At 59.2% G+C, this 17,663-nt stretch overlaps 2 protein-coding genes across 2 annotated transcripts; both read right to left on the bottom strand.

Annotated features, from left to right (window-relative positions):
- Nucleotides 1-1,066: 1,066 nt before the first annotated feature.
- On the bottom strand, nucleotides 1,067-10,588 carry PRAM1 (PML-RARA regulated adaptor molecule 1). Its single transcript, XM_081499300.1, has 10 exons — nucleotides 8,819-10,588; nucleotides 5,209-6,520; nucleotides 5,069-5,114; nucleotides 4,922-4,989; nucleotides 2,112-2,169; nucleotides 1,896-2,007; nucleotides 1,622-1,784; nucleotides 1,496-1,529; nucleotides 1,369-1,403; nucleotides 1,067-1,250 (listed from the first exon to the last, which is right to left on the bottom strand). The coding sequence occupies exons 1-10, from the start codon at nucleotides 8,819-8,821 to the stop codon at nucleotides 1,222-1,224; spliced, it is 1,860 nt and encodes a 619-aa protein (XP_081355426.1). The 5' UTR covers nucleotides 8,822-10,588; the 3' UTR covers nucleotides 1,067-1,221.
- Nucleotides 10,589-13,575: 2,987 nt separating this feature from the next.
- ZNF414 (zinc finger protein 414) lies at nucleotides 13,576-17,253 on the bottom strand. Its single transcript, XM_081499301.1, has 8 exons — nucleotides 17,129-17,253; nucleotides 16,129-16,441; nucleotides 15,692-15,799; nucleotides 15,472-15,577; nucleotides 14,579-14,925; nucleotides 14,446-14,496; nucleotides 13,863-14,036; nucleotides 13,576-13,761 (listed from the first exon to the last, which is right to left on the bottom strand). Exons 1-8 carry the CDS (start codon nucleotides 17,129-17,131, stop codon nucleotides 13,688-13,690), a joined length of 1,176 nt encoding a protein of 391 aa, XP_081355427.1. The 5' UTR covers nucleotides 17,132-17,253; the 3' UTR covers nucleotides 13,576-13,687.
- Between the last annotated feature and the right edge of the window lie 410 nt (nucleotides 17,254-17,663).

Below are 17,663 nucleotides of genomic sequence, written 5' to 3' on the forward strand. Positions count from 1 at the left end.
CAGCCTCTTGAGAGAAATCTCTTTATGGAAACAGAGTCCTGAGTGGGCCTGAGTCTTCCAGTGCCAGTGATGGTGTGCTTGGCTGTCAGAACCATCCTGTCTCCCCAGTGCAGTGATTCTGTGGGGCACAGTTACTGCGAGGGGCCCGTTTCCAGTTTGACTTCTGTCCCAGTCTGCCCCGGCTGCTGAAAGGAGCATTTCTCTCCTCAGTCCTGGAGGGTGGGCAGTCCTGTCAAGGTGCTGGCAGAACCAAGGCCTGGTGAGGGCCTGGTCCTAGTTCATGGATGACACTTTCTAGCTATAACCTCATGTGGCAGGAGTTGTCAAGGGAACTTTCTCAGACTTATTTAAAACTATTTTTTAGTTTATTTGGCTGTGCCATGCGGCTTGTGGGACTTCAGTTTCCCGAATGAGACAGGGACTGAACCCAGGCCCTTGGCCATGGAAATGCATTGTCCTAACCACTGGACAACCAGGCCAAGTCCCCAGACCTCTTTCATAGGGCACGAATCCCATCCATGAGGGCTCTGCCTCTGGACCTCAGACTTTCTCGTGCCGTCACCTAGAGGGGTAGGTTTTCAGCGTAGGAATTTGTTTTTGACAGCCAGGACACAAACTTCATTCCATAGCAGCTTTTCTTTGCTAAAACAGGCCAAGGAGGGTGTAGATTGCTGAGCATATTCTGCCCTGTCAGAGGTTTAGGCTGAACTTGATACCTGTACTCGGTCAGAACTGGGTCACATTCTCTCCACAATGTGATGGCCACTTGGGCTGTTCCTGTGAGGAGCTGCCGCAGCTGCTTGTCATGCTGGACGTGGAGGGCCCCCAAGCATCTCCCTCTCCTCACTGACCGCAGCTGACCTGGTGCCATCAGAGGGGCCCTCAACTCAGCTTCTAGCAAGGGGCCCCCTCCCTTGCCACCTTCCCCTGCCCCCCTTTTTCCCTTCTGACCTTTATCTTTGAGGGGTGAGGAGACCTGGACCTCACAAATTTCCCCCAAGTATTTGATCTTGGCTCCACTGTGTGTGCTCATTAGGAGGGAAAGAAAAGACAAGATACAGGAATCACTTTAAAAGAGGGACTTTATGTGGTCTGTGGACATGGTCAGACAGGAGCCCAGGCGGTTCTGTGATGGCCACGCTGGGGTCCAGGGCTCCTTATTAGCAGGTGACTGGACTGGTGGGCTGTCCTTCATCCCCACACCTGCGGGCCTTACTGTCCCTAGGGCAATGGTTGGCTGTCCAAAGGATCTGCCAAGAAAGGTGACTTTCGGTGACCCTTTCCCTGTGAGCGGGTAGACAGCAGCCCCTGGAGAAGTGGCAAAGGACCTCACCCCACCCTTCCCATCCACCCAGAGCATCTACATACCCCAGGCAGCAACATCGTCATACACCTCCGTTTCCCTGGTGGAGAGCACAGTTGGGTCAGCCAGGGTCACCCTGCCCCATGTCACACACCTCCCCACCCCCTGCCCCCAATCAGGGCTGGCACTCACAGGGGCAGTAGAGCTGTTCTTGGCACATAGCCATCTGTGAAGAGAGCAGGGGTGGGTGGGTGAGGTCTCCTCTCTCTTTGGGGCTGTCTGCCTTCCCAGGCTGCCCTCCACTGGTGACTCACTCACACTTGCCCTTGGTGTCCCGGCACAGCATCTCCTCCTTGCTGGTGAACTCGATCACCTCCAGGATCTCCCCACGCCGGATCCCCAGGTGCTTGCCGCCCCCACGGCGGGTCTTGGCATTGGGGTCAATCATCATCCTTGTCTGAACCACAATCTCCCCCTCGAACTGGGGAGGGGGGCACAAGAGCTGCTGCTTGCCCTGCTGCCCTGAGAACCCCGTGTGGGGCGGTGGCCACCTGGGGCCAAGCCCAGCCCTCCCAGGACTCTTCATTCACACCTTGAACTTCTTCCGAAACTCCCGCTCAGCCTTTTCTGCCTTCCGGAGCTGCTTCAGGGACTTCAGGTCCATGGGCGGCATCTGTGGTGGCTGGAGGGGCGCCTTCTCCTTCCTGAGCACCCCCCCCCCAAGGAATTAGGTGCTCATGCTTCTCAGGGACCCCCCTTTTACTGTTCTCCCCAGCTCAGCCCCGCCTTGCCCACCTCCCTCTGGTACCTGAGCTCTGGGTCTTGCAGTGGCCTCCATGGGTACTGCTGAGCCGACAGCACTTCATCTGGGACAGTCAGAGTGCCGAGTTAGGGCAGGGCCATTGAGTGTGGGCCTCTGGCTCTGGTGGCCTGATGTTCCCCTGGTCAGTTTTCAGGACTTGGGTCTCCTCCTCACCCTCTGCTGTCCAGGCCTCTCATGGTAGATTGCCTTCCATTTTCCTAACTCCTGCCACAGGCCAGGCACGGCAGAAACCGTTAACCGTTTCTTTCAACTTTTCTTTAAAAAAATATTTATTTTATTTGGCTGCTCTGGGTCTTAGTTGCAGCATGTGGGATCTTAATTGCCTGACCAGGGATCGAACCCATGCCCACTGCATTGGGAATGTAAATTCTTAGCCGCTGAACCAACAGGGAAGTCCCTTCTTTCAACTTTTTTGATGGCTGTCATCCCAAGTTGCCTGCTGAGGAGGTAGCAAGGATCAGAGAGGTAAGGCAGCTTGCCCAAGCCCACCAGGCTGTTAAATGGTAGAGGCAGGGCTTCTCTGTCAGCTTTTGAGGTGGTTTCACCCCTGCCTCCTACAGCACTTAGGTTTTGGGAATTCTAATGAGATATGGGTCAAAAAATAAGGCCAAGAAAGTGTTTCCTCAAAGGAAACAAAGTCTGCCTCTGAGAAGGGTCGCGCTGGGGTTCTTGCCTGGTCTGGCTGATGAGGAGACTGGACTGGAAAGGGTCTCCCAGGTGACAGCACACTCACTACCTGGCAGATGACCAGCTTTTTAGGTGAGGGCACTGCTGGCCAAGGGTCTGCTTACAGTGAGAGCCTCATGAACACACGGTGAGTGAAGGATCTAGAACCTGCAGTCCCCAGCACTTCTGCAGTCCTCTCTGAATGACTTTAGTGCTGTCCTGGGCATTCCAGACCACCAGGCCCCCCACCCCATCAAGCTGCTGGGGTGGGGAGGGGGCTACATATCTGCTTGGTACATTCTCCCCTCCCCAGACACTTTTTTGCCTCCAGCCTCAGCCTGGTGCTGAGGTGACAGTCACACCCAGAAGCTACCCCGGCTGGAGATGGTCACCCAGCTGGAAGCAGTCCTGACTTTACCCCAGGGCCCCTATACACCTCCCGCAGGCTAAGCACACAGCCCTGGGTGCAGGCGAGCAGGGCAGACCCTGGCGCCCTGTGGCCCTGGCACCCTGGGCAGTGAGATCCTGAGCAGGCTGCCCTCAGCTCCTGACCCTCGAGGCGCTCCCTGTCTGTGCAGGGGGCTGCCACTGCTCCGAGCGAGGCAGAGAGTGGGAGGGAGGCGCCCAGAGTCCCTCAGGTCAGGGACAGACTGGAAAGGGGCAGAGCAGCCTTTGGGACAGTCCGCACTGCTGTGAGCACCCGCACCCCGGCCCCTCAAGAGGGAGAGATCTGGGCAAGCGTGTGGTATTGGGTCAGAGTCTTGGAGAATGACCGACACAGGATAGGGGACAGTGAGCTACGCTAAGGATGCGTCTGGTCTACGTGGGGTTGGGGAAACAGAAAAGGGTAGGCTCGTGCCTGCAGAGTTGCTGGAGGTGGAGTGGCCAGAGGTGCTCGCTTCCCGCGTCCACATCCCCAGGAGCGGCGGCCCACCTCAGACCCGAGCCACAGAGCCTCACTGGAGCGGAAGTAAGAGGGGCCCTGTCAGGAAGCTCTGTGCTCACAGGCGTGTTGCAAGCAGCCCCTGGGGAAAGCAAGCCCAGGAGAAGCAGCAGGGCCCAGGAGGCAGTCACAGCCATAGAGGCAGCAGGCTTTGGGGGCTGGACTGGTGAGGAGGGGGCAGCAGCTGGGGACCCCTCAGGCACTTCTGACAAGAGGTTCCCTGGCAGGAGACCCTCGGGAGATAAGGGCAGGAAGCAGCCTGGGGGCAGAGGCTCCCAAGTGCTGGCCTGAGCTGGGGCAAGTCATGTCTCAAGCTTTTACTTGTGTAAAATGGGGGTGGGGGGCACAGTCCACATTCCATAAAGTGCTGGTGGGGTTAGATGGGGTGCATTTCTCATGTGAGGTCGGTGAATGCCTCTTCCCTGAGCTGGACCTGCCTGGCTTTCCTCTTGCTCTCCAGGAACGGAGGCATGGAAAAAGAGACAAAAGGGTCCTTGGACACATACAGCACATGGACCTGGAGGCTCGGCCACACCCTGGCTCCAGCAACCTCCCTCTTGAATTCAGGCCCAAGCCTTTCCCCTCAGGCACCTCCAGTACTGTGGATCTCCTGACACCTCTTCCTTACTCAGGGTCACCTCCACTTGACACCCAGGTGCAGGCTCAACATTTAAGCCTCATCCCTATCCTGAGCTTGCTTGCTATCATCCCTGGTGATACATCATTATATCCTCTCGCTAGTTTTGTTTTTTTGCTTTTTTTTTTTTTGGCCACGCTGCTTGCAGGATCTTATTCCTGGAACAGGGATGAAACCCATGCCCATTGTGTTGGGAGTTCAGGGTCTTAAGCACTAGACCAGGGAAGTGCCCCGCTATTGGATTCTTCCCCTGTTCTGCATGTCTATGGCCACCACCCTGGGACACAACCCTTGGCTTGGCCGCACCGTGGTCAGGCCACTGCCTCTGGCTGTCCTTCCTGTTCCTCCACCAGGAGCCGCCATGACCTCTCTGACCCCTTTTCTCTCTTTTTTTTCTCCCCTAGCTCTGCTTTCAATCCCTCAGGCATATGGGTTGTCACGGGGCCTGGTACTAGCAACACGGACTTTTAGAAAAGGCCCCTGTGATGACTGTTCTCCCTCCTCGGATGCCTCAGCAGACTGGTCTGGCTGAGTGTCCCGCTCTGTCACCTCTGCTCCTGGGGCCGGGTCCAGAGTGGTCTGTGGTCTCGACATCATCGTACACCTCGTCTGGGTCCCTGCAGGGATACCTGACGTGAGTGAGGGCCTGTTTCAGCCCCGTGACCCATGCCTGTGCCCCCGACTCCCCATGCTCACTGTGGGATGAAGTGGAGGCCAGCAGAAGAAGAGGTCCTGGGCAGAGCTGCGGAGACATAAGATGGGAGGTGGGGGCGCGGCTATGCGGGGGAGCGCTGACCCGCCTGCCCCTGCTTTCTACCTGGGCCATCCACACCCACCTGTGTCTGCTGCCGCAGCTCTCCTGAAGCTCTGGATGTCCCTGGGGCCTGGGGGCAGTGGGGGCTTGGCTGGGGGAGGGCCCAGGCTGCTGGCCGGAGGTAGAGGCCTCCGCCGGGGCAGGTGACCAGGTCTGAGACCCAGCCTGGAGCCATCACTCCGAGTGAGGGCTCCTGATCTCTGCTGCCGTGCCCCAAACCCTGGGCTGAGTGGGACCCGGGGGCTGAAGCCCGCCACGGCAGAGGGCAGCGAGCTCTCTGAAAAGGAGCCAGGGAGCAGGGGCTTTCTCGGGAGGTTCCTGGGCAGAGAACTGGGCTCTGGCTGCGAGAACTTGCGAGGGGGCCCCTGACACTCGGGCTGCAGAAACTTCGAGGGGAGTACGCTGAACTCGGGCTCCGAGGACGTCCTCGAGAGGCTGGTGGGCTCGAGCTGCGGGGGCTTCTTGGAGAGCGCCTTGAACTCACACTGGCGTGGCTTCTTTGGAACCACACTGACCTCTGGCTCTGAGGATGTCCTGGTGAGGTCACCAAACTCAGGTGGCAGGGGCTTCTTGGGGAGGTCATTCAGCTGAGGTCGGGCAATCTTTCTGGGAAATGTACTGAAGTCGGGCTGCGAGGAGTGGGGATGGGGCTCACCAGATTTGGGCTTTGAAAGGGGCACTGGAGGGACCTCACTGGACTCAAGTTGCGGCAGGGACTTCTTAGGGAGGCCACCGACCTGAGGCTGCGGGGGCTTTCTGGGGAGCCCACAGAACTCAGGCTGCGGGGGCTTCTTGGGAAGAGTACTGAAGTTAGGCTGTGAGGAGTGTGGATGGGGCTCACTGAATTCGGGCTTTAAGAGGGGCACTGGAGGGACCTCAGTGGACTCGGGCTGCGGCAGGGACTTCTTAGGGAGGCCACCGACCTGAGGCTGTGGGGGCTTTCTGGGGAGCCCACAGAACTCAGGCTGCGGCGGCTTCTTAGGAAGAGTACTGAACTTGGGCTCCACGGGGGGCCTGGGGGTGTTGCTGAGCTCAGGCTGCTGCGGGGGCTTCTGAGGGGGGGCCTCAGGGACCTCGGGCTTCCTGGGGAGCGGCGTGGCCTCAGGCTGAAGGAACTTCTTGGAGAGTTCACTGAACTCAAGTTTGGGGGGCTTTTTGGGCAGGTCAGTGAACTCGGGCTGTGGGGGCTTCTTGGGGTGCTCGCCTAGCTCAGGCTGTGGAAACTTCTTGAGTTTGTGGAACTCAGGCTTCGGGGGCTTTTTGGGGAGTTCGTCAGTCTCCGGCTGAGAGGCCTGGAACTTTGCTTGAAGGCTCCGGAAGTCCTGATGACTCTCCTGGGGGGGGACACAGGCAGGCAAGGGACTCATACACATGGGGGTCGTGGAGAGATGGACGTGGGGACAAGAGGACCGATCACAGGCACACACCCTTGTTCTCTTCCCTGCCTTCTGCCGTTGACTCTCTTTTCTTGACCAGACTCCCATGTTTTTGTCTCCAGCCTCCCAGCAAAAGTGCCAGGCTCTCTTCCTGAACTACCACACACCCTCTGACCTCGTCACTTAAGCCTGGAATGTGCACCCAACCTCACCCCACTCTGGACCCGACTGGGGCCCCCTGTGGCCTTCTGCTTCCATACCCGCCCCCACCCCAACTCCATGGAGCATCCTCAAGCTCCTGCTCCCCTTCTGCATGTCCCCAGGCCTTTCTTTTCTTATTTCAAAATGTATCTGGAGGGACTTCCCTGGCAGTCAGGTGGCTAAGCTCCTGTTTGGGGAAGTAGATCCCACATGCCACAACAAAGAGTTTACATGCCTCAACTGAGGATTCCCTGTGCCACCACTAAGACCCTGGGCAGCCAAAAGCGATAAATGTATATTATATTAGTATATCTGGAACTGAACAACTTCAGACCACTTGTACCCCTGTCCTGGCCATGAAGAATCCACCCAGGGGAGGCGGCCTCCCTGCAACAGCATTATTGTAAGAGGCTCCTTGTTTCTCCTGCCCCCAACGCCCCACGCAGCAGCCAGAGGAGGCCTGAGTGCTCCTCTGCTCCGAATCTGGGTGTGCTCTGTCATTTCCCCACAGTAAAAGCTCCAGAGCTCACAAACCCCCTGAATGGTACATCTGACCTCCCCCCATTGTCACCTCCTTGGCCTCCCTCTCCTGCTTGGCTCCCGCCGCCTGGCCTGCCTGGGGCACACTTCCCACTGCACGGTTCTCTCCTCTTCGAGGTTTCTACTCCTTTATTCCATATGATAGAGGCCTTTTTTCCCAGACCACCCTGATTTAACAACAACAAAAAAGGATCCCCCTAGGACACTTCAATCTCCCCAACCTGCCTGATTTTTCTCTTAGTGCCTACGACTCTATATCATCCTATTTATTTTTACTTAATATTTATTTACTATTTATTGGCATGCCACGTAGCTCATGGTATCCTAGTTCCCCAACTAGGAATTGAACCAGTGTCCCTTGCATTGGAAGCAAGGAGTCTTAACTGCTACACTGCCACCCAGTACCGTTTTTTAAATGTCTTGACTATTTAGGGTTTTGTGTGTGTGTGTGTGTGTGTCAACTCCCTCTCCCCCAGCCCCTGTGGAATGTGACATGAGGGCAGCAGCACTGCTGTCCTCCCAGTGCCTGGCATTCAGTAAGATGCTCAGTAACTTTGTTGAAATAAAGAATCTACTAGGGACTTCCCTAGTGGCTCAGTGGTTGAGACTGTGTGCTTCTAATGCAGGAGGTGCGGGCGCTGATCCCTGGTTGGGGAACTAAGATCCCACATGCCGTGCGGCACGGCAAAAAATATATATATATATATACTGGACACCAAGACAAGCAGCATATACTCTGCCACATCCAGTCTGATGTGGTGCACCAGCTCTGGCGCATGAAGTCTGTCCCAGATCTCGTCTTGACAGGACCCACACCCTCGGTCACAGACTCAGGAGACACACAAGTAGGCCAGGCCTGCTCTGACCGACAAATGACCCCAGAAGTGGCCTTGCCACAGACCCCTGGGCCTGGCTTCACCTGGGGTCTAGGAGATTGGGGAGGGGAAGGGCAGGACACGCACTCATCTGCCCTGTCTGAACTTCACTCTCCCCTGACCCAGAGAACAAGGAATGGTGGCAGTTCCTGCCTGGGGCCTGAGATACCTCTGTGAAAGCACCCCCCACCACCTGGGCTGGGACAAGGCTCCCAGGTGACCCAGGGGGCCGGAGAAGTCAGGTCAGCAGGTCAGGCCCTGGAGGACTGCTAGGGTGGGCAGCAGGTACATGACCTACTTTGTCACCCACAGGAAGCCCCTGCCACTCGCCTTGGCTGCCTGTTACCTGGTGGCTGTTCATGCTGACCTGGGGGGAGGAGAATCACCCTGGCAGGCCCATCCGTTCCCCTTCTAGTTACAGCCTCGGCCCATCGCCACCCCTCGGAGGCTGAGCTGTCCCAGAAGTGGATCCCAGCTGCTGCTTACCTTTGGGCATTTGTGGCAGTCATTCTCATGTCCCCAACAGCTTTCCTGCCCCTCTGCCACCCCACTTTTGGACTACACCCCTCTGGTTTCCACCCGTGGCATCCCTCACCTCCAGCCAGTGTGGGGCTCTCCCAGGCCCTGGAGACTCACTCACCATGGCTGCAGGAGGGCGATGGGCCACAAGGCGAGTGGGACCCAGCCAGGACCGCTGCCTTCAGGAAGTGACTGTGGCTTCTGCTCCACGGGGTGAGGTCTGCTGGCCAGGCGGGGACGGGAGGGGTGGAAGGGGCAGAGGCGGGGACAGCCCCAGCCTGGTCTCAGATCCTGTCAGTGCTTCTTGAATTCCTGTCCTGCCCTGCAAGCTTTGGGCATCCTGTCAGCAGATTCCCTCCCAACAGTCACTCATTTCTAGATTCTGCTGCCCCCTCATCGCCACCCCAGTTCTGCCATGTGCTGGCCTCCGGACTCCAGGGAGGACTTGTGCCAGGCTAGGAGGGCCTCCTGCCAAAAGGCCACCTCCAGCCAGGGCCTCCGTGGGGGGGTGTGGGGGGTAGTTCTCAGTAGGGAAGGGGCATGGTAAGCTTCACGCTTACCCAGAAGTCGGAGTGAGCTGGGTGAGTGAGGCCCTCCTGCCGGCCCTTGTTGCCTCAACATGCCTTCCTCATTTCAACACTTCCCTGCAGTCCCCATTTCCAGCTCTGAGCAGGACTCAGGACTTCCTGTTGCAGGGACAGGTGTCACACAGGCCGACGGCACAGGTGGGGTGGCAGATTTGGTGATGGGCGGGTGGGTGGGCAGTGTCCAGGTTCCCAGAGGACCAGGGAAGGAGGAAAATGGGGGTGGCTGGGAGGCCGGCGAAGAGGGGGTGAAGGTGGGGCACAACACCAGCGCTGTCTGAAGGGAAACCCTGATGGCTTGGCTTGGTCCCCAGGAGGTTGGTGACCTTGGGGCTCATAGAAAAAGGAGAAAACACCCAGTGGGAGAGAGCAGAGCCCTGATTCTCAGCTTGGCCACGCCATCGGGGTCCCTTGAAGAGGTCACAGAGGTGAGCAGAAGCTCCTGGAGATGCTTTTTTTTTATTCAAAACTTTTTGGCCACACTGGGTCTTTGCTGCTGCGAGCAGGCTTTCTCACGTTGCAGAGAGCAGGGATACTCTCTAGTTGCGGTGTGCAGGCTTCTCATTGTGGTGACTTCTCTTGTTACAGAGCGCAGGCTCTAGGGAGCCGGGGCGGGGCTTCAGTAGTTGCAGGTCCCAGGCTCTAGAGCACAGGCTCAATAGTTGTGGTGCAGGGGCTTAGCTGCTCCTCAACATGAGGGATCCTCCTGGACCAGGGATCAAACCCGTGTCCCCTGCACTGGCAGGTGGATTCTTTACCACTAAGTCATCAGGGAAGTCTGCTCCTGGAGATTCTGACTTAATTGGTCTGGGTTGTGGCCTGAGCCTGGGGATTTCTTACATACCCTCTGGGTGATTCTAATGTGAAGCTGGGAAAGAACTGGTGTCCACTAGTCACTCTGGGACCTTGATAAAGTGTGGGCTGTGCCTCAGGTCTGTCAGAATCTGAAGCATCCCAGGTGATGCCCATACTGTGGTCCAAGGATCACACCTAGACTAGCAGGGCCATGTTTGAAGTTTCCAGAAGGCTACAGACAGCAGTTGGCAGTGACTCCGCCTGTGCGTCTGCTCTAAGAGCAGAGCTTGGGGATTCTGGGTCCCTGTGTCCCTGCACAGGCCGACATGCACTCTGGGTCACATTCCCGGGTGTGGATCCCCCTCCGAGTACGAGGCTGAGGATGAGAATGAAGAGGTCTGTGTCCCAGAGCCGCTCAGCCCGGGAACCTGCAGTCTCTGGCCAGCCTGCGCCCTCTGGGGTAGCTGCACAAGGCGGGTGCCTGCCAGGACACGCGGGCCCCTCATTCATCCTCCCTCCAGACACTCCTGAGCGCCCTCTGCTGGGTGGAGCTGGGGCCCTCAGAGGGACTCTGCTTTCCGGCATCTTGGAGTTGAGGTGGTGGGGGCCGGGAGGAACCCTCTTTGGGGTCACAGCTTGGTTGGCCAGAGAGAGGCCAGGGGCTGCAGTGGCCCATAAGGGACATTGGGAGCAGTAAGACTTCCCAAGCGAGCAAAGATTGGATGTGAGTTGGGAGGAGATGAGGGTAGGAGGCGGGGCTTCCAGGTGGCGCAGTAGTGAAGAATCTGCCTGCCAATGTGGGAGACATAAGAGATGTGGGTTCGATCCCTGGGTTGGGATGATCTCCTGGAGGAGGAAATGGTAACCCACACCAGTATTCTTGCCTGGAGAATTCCATGGACAGAGGAGTCTGGCAGGCTACTGGTTACAAAGAGTCGGACACCATTGAGCAACTGAACACATGTGCACGAGGGTAGGAGGCAGTTTTCAGTGACCCAGCTCCCCAGGCCTCAGACCTCTTTCAGCTTGCTCGAGGCCAGCGAGGGGCCCGGGGAGCATGGGGACCATGGACCCACTGTACCCATGGGAGGGGCTGTTGCATCTACGTGGGTGATGGGGTTGGGAGGCAGGTACCTGGGCCAAGATGTTGGCTCTGAGTCTCTCTGGAAAGGTCCTGACACACTGGCAAGTAGCACTGCCTGGATTCGGGGATGGGTGAATGAGGGCCTTATGGGGAAAACTCCTAGGGGCTGGGGAACCCTGGTCCCCTGGAGATATGACATTGAGCCCTGAAGATGCAGGAAAGGGTGAGCCTAGGGCCATATTCCCAAAGGTGTCTAGGGCCTTGGAGGTGCAGAAAAAGGTGAGAGTGCCTGGGTTTTCTCATCAGTGGTAACTGTGTCCCACTTCTGGGGTCGTGTAGAAATCAGTGTGACTCTGGAACCAGGCCTGGCTAGAGTTGGGCTCAGTCAGCTTACCAACATAGCCTCACCTTCTCTTACCCGTACAGTGGGCCCTTGACCCACCTCCTCCCCAAGTTCTTGAGAGGGCCCCAGGCAGCCGGCCACAGGCTTGGTGGCTGGAAGGATGTGAACTGCTGGCCAACGTTTCTCAAGCCCTTTCCCTCTCTCCCCATCCCTCTGTGAATTCTCACAAGAACTCCAAAGGCTGACTGTCATGACACCCATTTTAAGGACTAGAAAAGTGAGATACTGAGAGGTTCAGTTTTGGGGCTTCCTTGGCAGTCCGGTGGTTAGGACTGTGCTCCCAGTGCAGGGGGCATGGGTTTGATCCCTGGTAAGGGAACTAAGGTCCCACATGTTGCATGTCATACCCAAAAGACCCCCAAAACAGGTTGAATGACCCCAGGGTCACCCAGCTGTGGGTCTGGCTGAGAAGCGTGTGTGGGGGGAGCTTATGGGGGTCTGGAGCCCCCAGGGTTCCCTAATGGTCCCACAGCTCGTGTTGGGTGTCAGCTGCCTCAGTGGGGGCCTGGGGGCCTGGAGATGGTGGCAGTGTGGTCACCTGGCCTGAGTTACCTGGGCCTCAGCTGCAACCCCATCAAGAACACTGGAGCCCTGAAGCCCCTTGTGAGGCCGAGGATGGAGGAGTAGGCAGCCCAGCTCCTGGGTGTCCAGGTGGGATAGGTCCCAAGGGCGCCAGATCTCCCTACGGCCCTTCCCAGGAGAAGCGGAAGGGCCTTCAGAACCTGGAAGTGTTCACCTTCGAGGAGACACAGCGGCCATGCTAACGGGAGCAGGTGTTTGAGCCGATACCCCAGCTAGGCTTTACCTGGATGGCTTCCATGCTGGGGACCTTGCTTGGCTCTGAGACTGAGAGATGAAGATTCTGAGGAGGACTGGGGGAGGATGGGAAAGGGGACAAGGGGAAGACAAGAGGCTGCTGGGTGAGGGGTGGGGCCTGGGGACTTCCCCCCCCAGGGGGTGACCAGTGTCTTGTTGGCGGCAGACAGAGAACCCTGATGACCTGGAAGATGGAGGAGGTAAGGAGTGAAACAGGGTGGGGTGGGGCTAGGAGTCGCTGGATTCTTGCTCACAGGATGTCTAGGTTCCCCAGGAGGAAGAGGAGGAGGATGGTGAGTGTGGCCCTGATAGGAGGGGTGGAAGATGTGCAAGATTGGGCCTTGTAGGCTACTAGGAGGACAGGATGTTCATCCAGAGAGCTGAGAGGAGTGATACGGGTACTAAGCAGGGGAAGGGGCACGATTGGAAGAGACTTGTTTCCAGAGGTCTTCAGAGAGGATGGAAGGAGGGGGCGGGGGGTGGAAGATTGCTTCTGGTGCCCAGGACCAGGCAAGGGCTGAGGTCTGGGCTAGGGGGCCACAGGGCTGGAAGGGAGACAGATGCAGGAGGTAAAGCCAGGCCCAGAGAGATGGGGCTTCCATACCCTGGAGGTTTGACCTTCAGGGTTCTGGTGACAGCAGCTGTGGGACCAGATTTTGAACCCTGGCCCCTACCTGACTCCCAGGAGGAAAAGGAAGCAGAGAACCTATAGGGGGGAGAGGAGAAGAGAGGTAGCCAGGCTCTGCAGGACTGGCTGAGACGCACCCTCATCCTCAGGGCTGGAGAGAAAAGGGGAGATGGGCAGCCCACAATGCGAGTCCAGAGGACAGGGAGGAGGAGAATGGCTATGAGGCCTAAGCCCCAGCCTGCCACACAGTGCCCAGGCCTGGGTGACCTGGCACCACCCTACTCCTGCCAGGACTGCTCTGTCACCTCCCTGAGGGTTGGCACAGGCCTCAGGATCTGGGGGGTTCCAGCTGGGTGCTCCTGGTACTTTTCAAATAAAACTGGAAACTGCCATCTCATCTGGTTTCTGGAAGTGGTAGGACAGAAGGGAACATCACCGACAGATGTCCCAGGGTTGAGGTAACAGGGTAGGCGGGACACAGATGGGCCGTGAGGGGGGACCTGCCTCCTCCCGAGGTGGCGGTGCCCCAGGACTGCAGTGGAGGAGCAAGGGACCCAGACACGGCACATCTCATCTACGGCTGGCTCATCTGCCTCTTTTATTGACCCCCCACCCCTGCCATCTCAGGCTTTCCCTAAAATGACACCATTACCCACAGCCCGCTCCCTATGCAGCGGCGTTCAGAGCGGCGAGAAAACTGGACACTCCCCCTCAGACAGCAGCGGCGATACCTTGGGTGCCAGCGGGGCAGGGTCTGGGTGGAGCAGAGGAGGGGGCGCCTGAGCCTCATCCCCCACCTCGCCTCAGGGCCCCCCGCCCTTCCCACCCACACGCTCCCCCCACCCCAGGCCTTACCCGCCTGCGCGTCGGGGCGCGGCTGCCCAGGCGCCGGGGCCGCGGGGCCGCCGGGGCGGTGGTCCTCCAGGTGTAGGGTCATGGCGGGCCGCGAGGCCGTGGAGAAGGCGCACTGCATGCACGAGTAGCGGCCGCGCGTGTGCTCCCACACGATGCGGCTGGGAGCCGCATGCCCTGCGGGCAGGCGGGACCCGGTCAGCCCGGGCCCTGGGCGAGGGCGGGTCGGACCTTTCCCAGCCTCCCCATCAGCTCCCGGGAGTGGGGGCATTTTGGGGGGGGGGCGGGCGCTGGCCTGGCCGAACGTTTCCCCAGGTGTCTGGGGGCACTAAACTTGACTTATCCGCGTCCCCTCCTCCCATCCTCTGAACCCATGTAGGGAGGAAGGGCTCTGGATCCGGGCGCGAGTTTTACACGGAAACGCTGGCGCACATGAAGGAGCAGGGGCCGCAATTTTTAAGGCAAAATCCTGTATTTCGGGGGGAGACATTTCTGGGCACCTGGAAAGGAGGTGGGTATCCCCCAGGTCCCGCAGGGAGCAGGAAAGAAATCCCCTCCACCCTCCCTGGTGGTCACCTGCACGCACCTGAGGGCGCGTCGGAGCCGCCCTGGGGTCTTCGCGGGCTGCCGCCTGCACCTGCGGTCAACGGGTGGGTCAAGGCCAGAAGTCAGAGTGAGCCCAGCCCACCCTAAAGGCGGCCCCGATAGCCCACACTCACCTTGGCTCTTTTTCCAGACGGCGGCGCTGGAGGCAGGAGGCCCGGGAGCGGCGGCCAGAAAGGGGCGCAGGCGTGGGGGACTTAGGCCAAAAGGCGCGGGGTTCAGGTAGGGCAGAAAGGGCCCGGTGGGGGCAGGGGCAGGGGTCGTGAACGGCTCGAGCAGCGGGTACGGCAGGCCAGGCGCCGGCGCAGGGTCGGACTCCGAGGGGCGCTCAGACGCCGGCGGCTCCCTGTCCAGGGCCGGGGGTGGCGGCGGCGGGGCTGGGCTCTGCGCATGCTCGGCGCAAACATGCAGATGCTTGAAGAGCGAGCGGTGCGTGCGGAAGCGCAGCAGGCAGTTCTCACACCTGGGGGGCAGCACAGGGCTGGGCTGGGTCTCCCAGGGGACCCAGGGAGGGGCCTATCCGCGGTAACCTGGAGAGTCGCCGCTCCAGGGTGGTCAAGGGCCCTGGGCCCCAACAACCTGACTCCCCCATCTGCGGGGGAGGAGTTTGCCCTAAGCTGCCGCCCACAGTGGTCGCGACCCTTCCGGACTTCTCCAGGTCGGAACCCTGGGAAGATGAGGAAGGAAGTCTCAATTTTGCCTTAGGTGATCAGTTTTCCTCTTGGGAGGTAGAGGACTGGGCGAAGTCGTGCCGTGTATGTCCCCCCCTACACACACACCCCCTCCCAAGCCCCGCCCTCGGGGTCCCTGGAATTGGCTCTAGGGACCAGTCTCTTCTGGGCAGGTAAGGGCAAGGCTGGCCCTAGATCACGTCCACTTCCCGACCCAACCCCCTCGGAAAAGGAAGGGAGAAAAGCCGGGATCCCAGGTAGTAGCTGTCAAAATCAGTGGTCAGGGGGAGCTGCCTGGTCCCCCACACCGGCAGAGGTTGCGGTGGACCAGGTCTCACTTGAAGTAGCGGTTGGGTTTGTAGTGCAGCTTGCCGTGGGCCACCAGTTCCTGCATGTTGGGGAAGGTCTCGGTGCAGCTCAGGGCGGAACAGCGGAAGAGCTTGCCTGGCGGCGCAGGGATGAATGACAGAGGAGTGGAGTGGGGTGGCCAGGTCTGGCCCGGAGGCTCGGCTCGCCTCCCACCCTAAACTGCCTCCCCATCATCTACCCTGGCCCTACCTTCCAGGGATTGTGTGGGTGGGCAGTGGGTACGCAGATGCTGTGCCAGGTCTCGAACGCTGGGGAAACTGAGGCAGCAGCCTGGGCTGGAGCATGGTATCTGCTTCCCTGAAGGATGCACAGAAGCGGGGAGAGGGTCACCGTCCCTTCATCATCCACGCTGTCCAGGGCTCTGCCTCAGAGGGGCATTTATAGGGCTGCAACTACCTTGCAACTACTAACTATGGTTTCTTACTGGGGCCTTTACCCTCTGCCTCCCCCGCCAGAAAGTAGCAGCTGAGTTTCCCTGGCTCCTCGTGGAGCCACAGCCTGGCACGCAATGGGGCTCAGTAAGTGGTGATTCCCTCTAGGTGGGCCCCCAGTCTGGAGATACTCAGTAGTCTGCACTTCTATTGTTCCAGGCCTGTGATCCCCCAGAAGGTCCCATCACAGGTCACCTGGTGGTGGGCGTCGTCTGGGAGGCCGCAGGTCCTCACTGGTCCCGGAGACAGTGCTGGTTGGGCCAAGGCTGTGTCCAGGTCCAGGATGGCCACTGTCTGGGGCTGGGGAGGCACCCTGCTGGGTCCCTCCGGTGGGCGCTCCACGTTCCCACACTGGGGGTGTGGTTGCCCGGTCAGGGCCCGGCTCCTCCTCCATGCAAGAGGACTTGGCTATAGCAGCCACAACTGGGGACACCCCCTTGTCGGTCTCACTGGAGCTGGGCTCTGCAGTAGCCGGCATGTCCGGGCTGGGCCCTGAGGGTTCCTCATCCTGGTGAAAGGAAGAGGTGGGGAGAACCCCCTGGGCCCAGGGTCTGCCTGCGCCAGCTAGGGGAACCCCTTCACCCCGCCATAACCATTGGGTGTTTCTGAAACAGCGAATGCCCTGGAGACATCACCCAGTTGGCCCCCATCCTAAGGAGAGGCAGTGGGTGAGGGGGTTGAACGTCTGCCTCCAGTATCCCCATCCTTCGGAAGAGAGTTGGGAGGTGTGCCAAATGTAGAAGGGAAGCCCCTATATGAAAGAAGCATGCTCTGATCCTAACTTGGAAAGCTGGGGGGGGGGGCCCCCAACTACAAGGCAGGGGCGTGGCCCAGAGGGAGTGGGCGGGGCAAAGACGGGGCTCTGAACAGGGCGCGGCTAGGAAGATGCTGGAGGGCCAAAAGTGGCCAAGTGGGTGTTTGAGGACGGAGATATATCTACCAGCGGGGTTCGAGCTATGCAGGCGAACTGGAGGTGCTGGGACCCCAAACATATAAAGATCAGGGGGCGGTGCCTGAGCCCTGTAGGCGTGGCCCACTCGAAGCCAGGACCGGAAGTAGGGGGTAGGGTGCTCCCCGAGTGACAGCGGCGGGCGACTGCCCGGATGTGGGGGCGGGGTCGGCCGGAGGTTTAGAAGGCCGCTCCCCGCCAGTCCCTGCTTGTTCGCCTCGTCCGCGTCCACGGTGTAGCACTCACCATCCTCAGCCTGGTTCAGCCTCTTGTTCCCGCGGCTCCGGCGGCTCCAGCTAAGGCTGCGGCGACTCCTTCGGTGGCCGCAAGCTCGCGCTCACGTCGGCGCCATTTTTCGGCTCCTAGCTCTCGCGAGAATGGGGGCGGGGTCCGCGCACAGTGCTCGGCGAGGAGGTGGGGCCTGAGATCCAGGATTCTCCGGAACTGTTATGTACAGAAAATGTGTGCAGAGATCTAGGATTAAAATTTTTCCGGGCCTTTGTGTTCTCTTGTGCAAAATGAGCATCTTCATTTCCTCCAGTCCCGTCACCATATCTCGAAGGGGGACAAGCAGCAGTTCTCAGTTTTGAGAAGGTCGTGTTTAGAGGGCTGCCTCTTTGGAGGGAAATTGCCACGGACGTCACCATTTTCAATGCACTTGGTCCGGAAGTTGGACTGGATCTGTGGAGATAGCCAAGGGGGGAAAACAAGTTCACTACCTGTCCTCAGGACACCCGGAACGTGTGTAGCCTAAAGAGGGAGCGGTGTGTGTTTTCAGGAG

The sequence above is a fragment of the Giraffa tippelskirchi genome, chromosome 6, assembly GCF_054371585.1.
Source record: "Giraffa tippelskirchi isolate mGirTip1 chromosome 6, T2T-mGirTip1v1.2.pri, whole genome shotgun sequence".
Taxonomy (NCBI): domain Eukaryota; kingdom Metazoa; phylum Chordata; class Mammalia; order Artiodactyla; family Giraffidae; genus Giraffa; species Giraffa tippelskirchi.

Bases quoted from the DNA above. Each gene is read 5' to 3' on its own strand.
- PRAM1 (XM_081499300.1), bottom strand. The intron at 5,115-5,208 runs GTGGGTGTGGAT...ATGTCTCCGCAG, and splicing joins AGCTGCGGCAGCAGACACAG to CTCTGCCCAGGACCTCTTCT. The intron at 1,530-1,621 runs GTGAGTGAGTCA...CTCTCTTCACAG, and splicing joins CCGGGACACCAAGGGCAAGT to ATGGCTATGTGCCAAGAACA.
- ZNF414 (XM_081499301.1), bottom strand. The intron at 15,578-15,691 runs GTAGGGCCAGGG...CTGCGCCGCCAG, and splicing joins ACCCACACAATCCCTGGAAG to GCAAGCTCTTCCGCTGTTCC. The intron at 13,762-13,862 runs GTAAGGCCTGGG...TGCTCCACCCAG, and splicing joins GCGCCCCGACGCGCAGGCGG to ACCCTGCCCCGCTGGCACCC.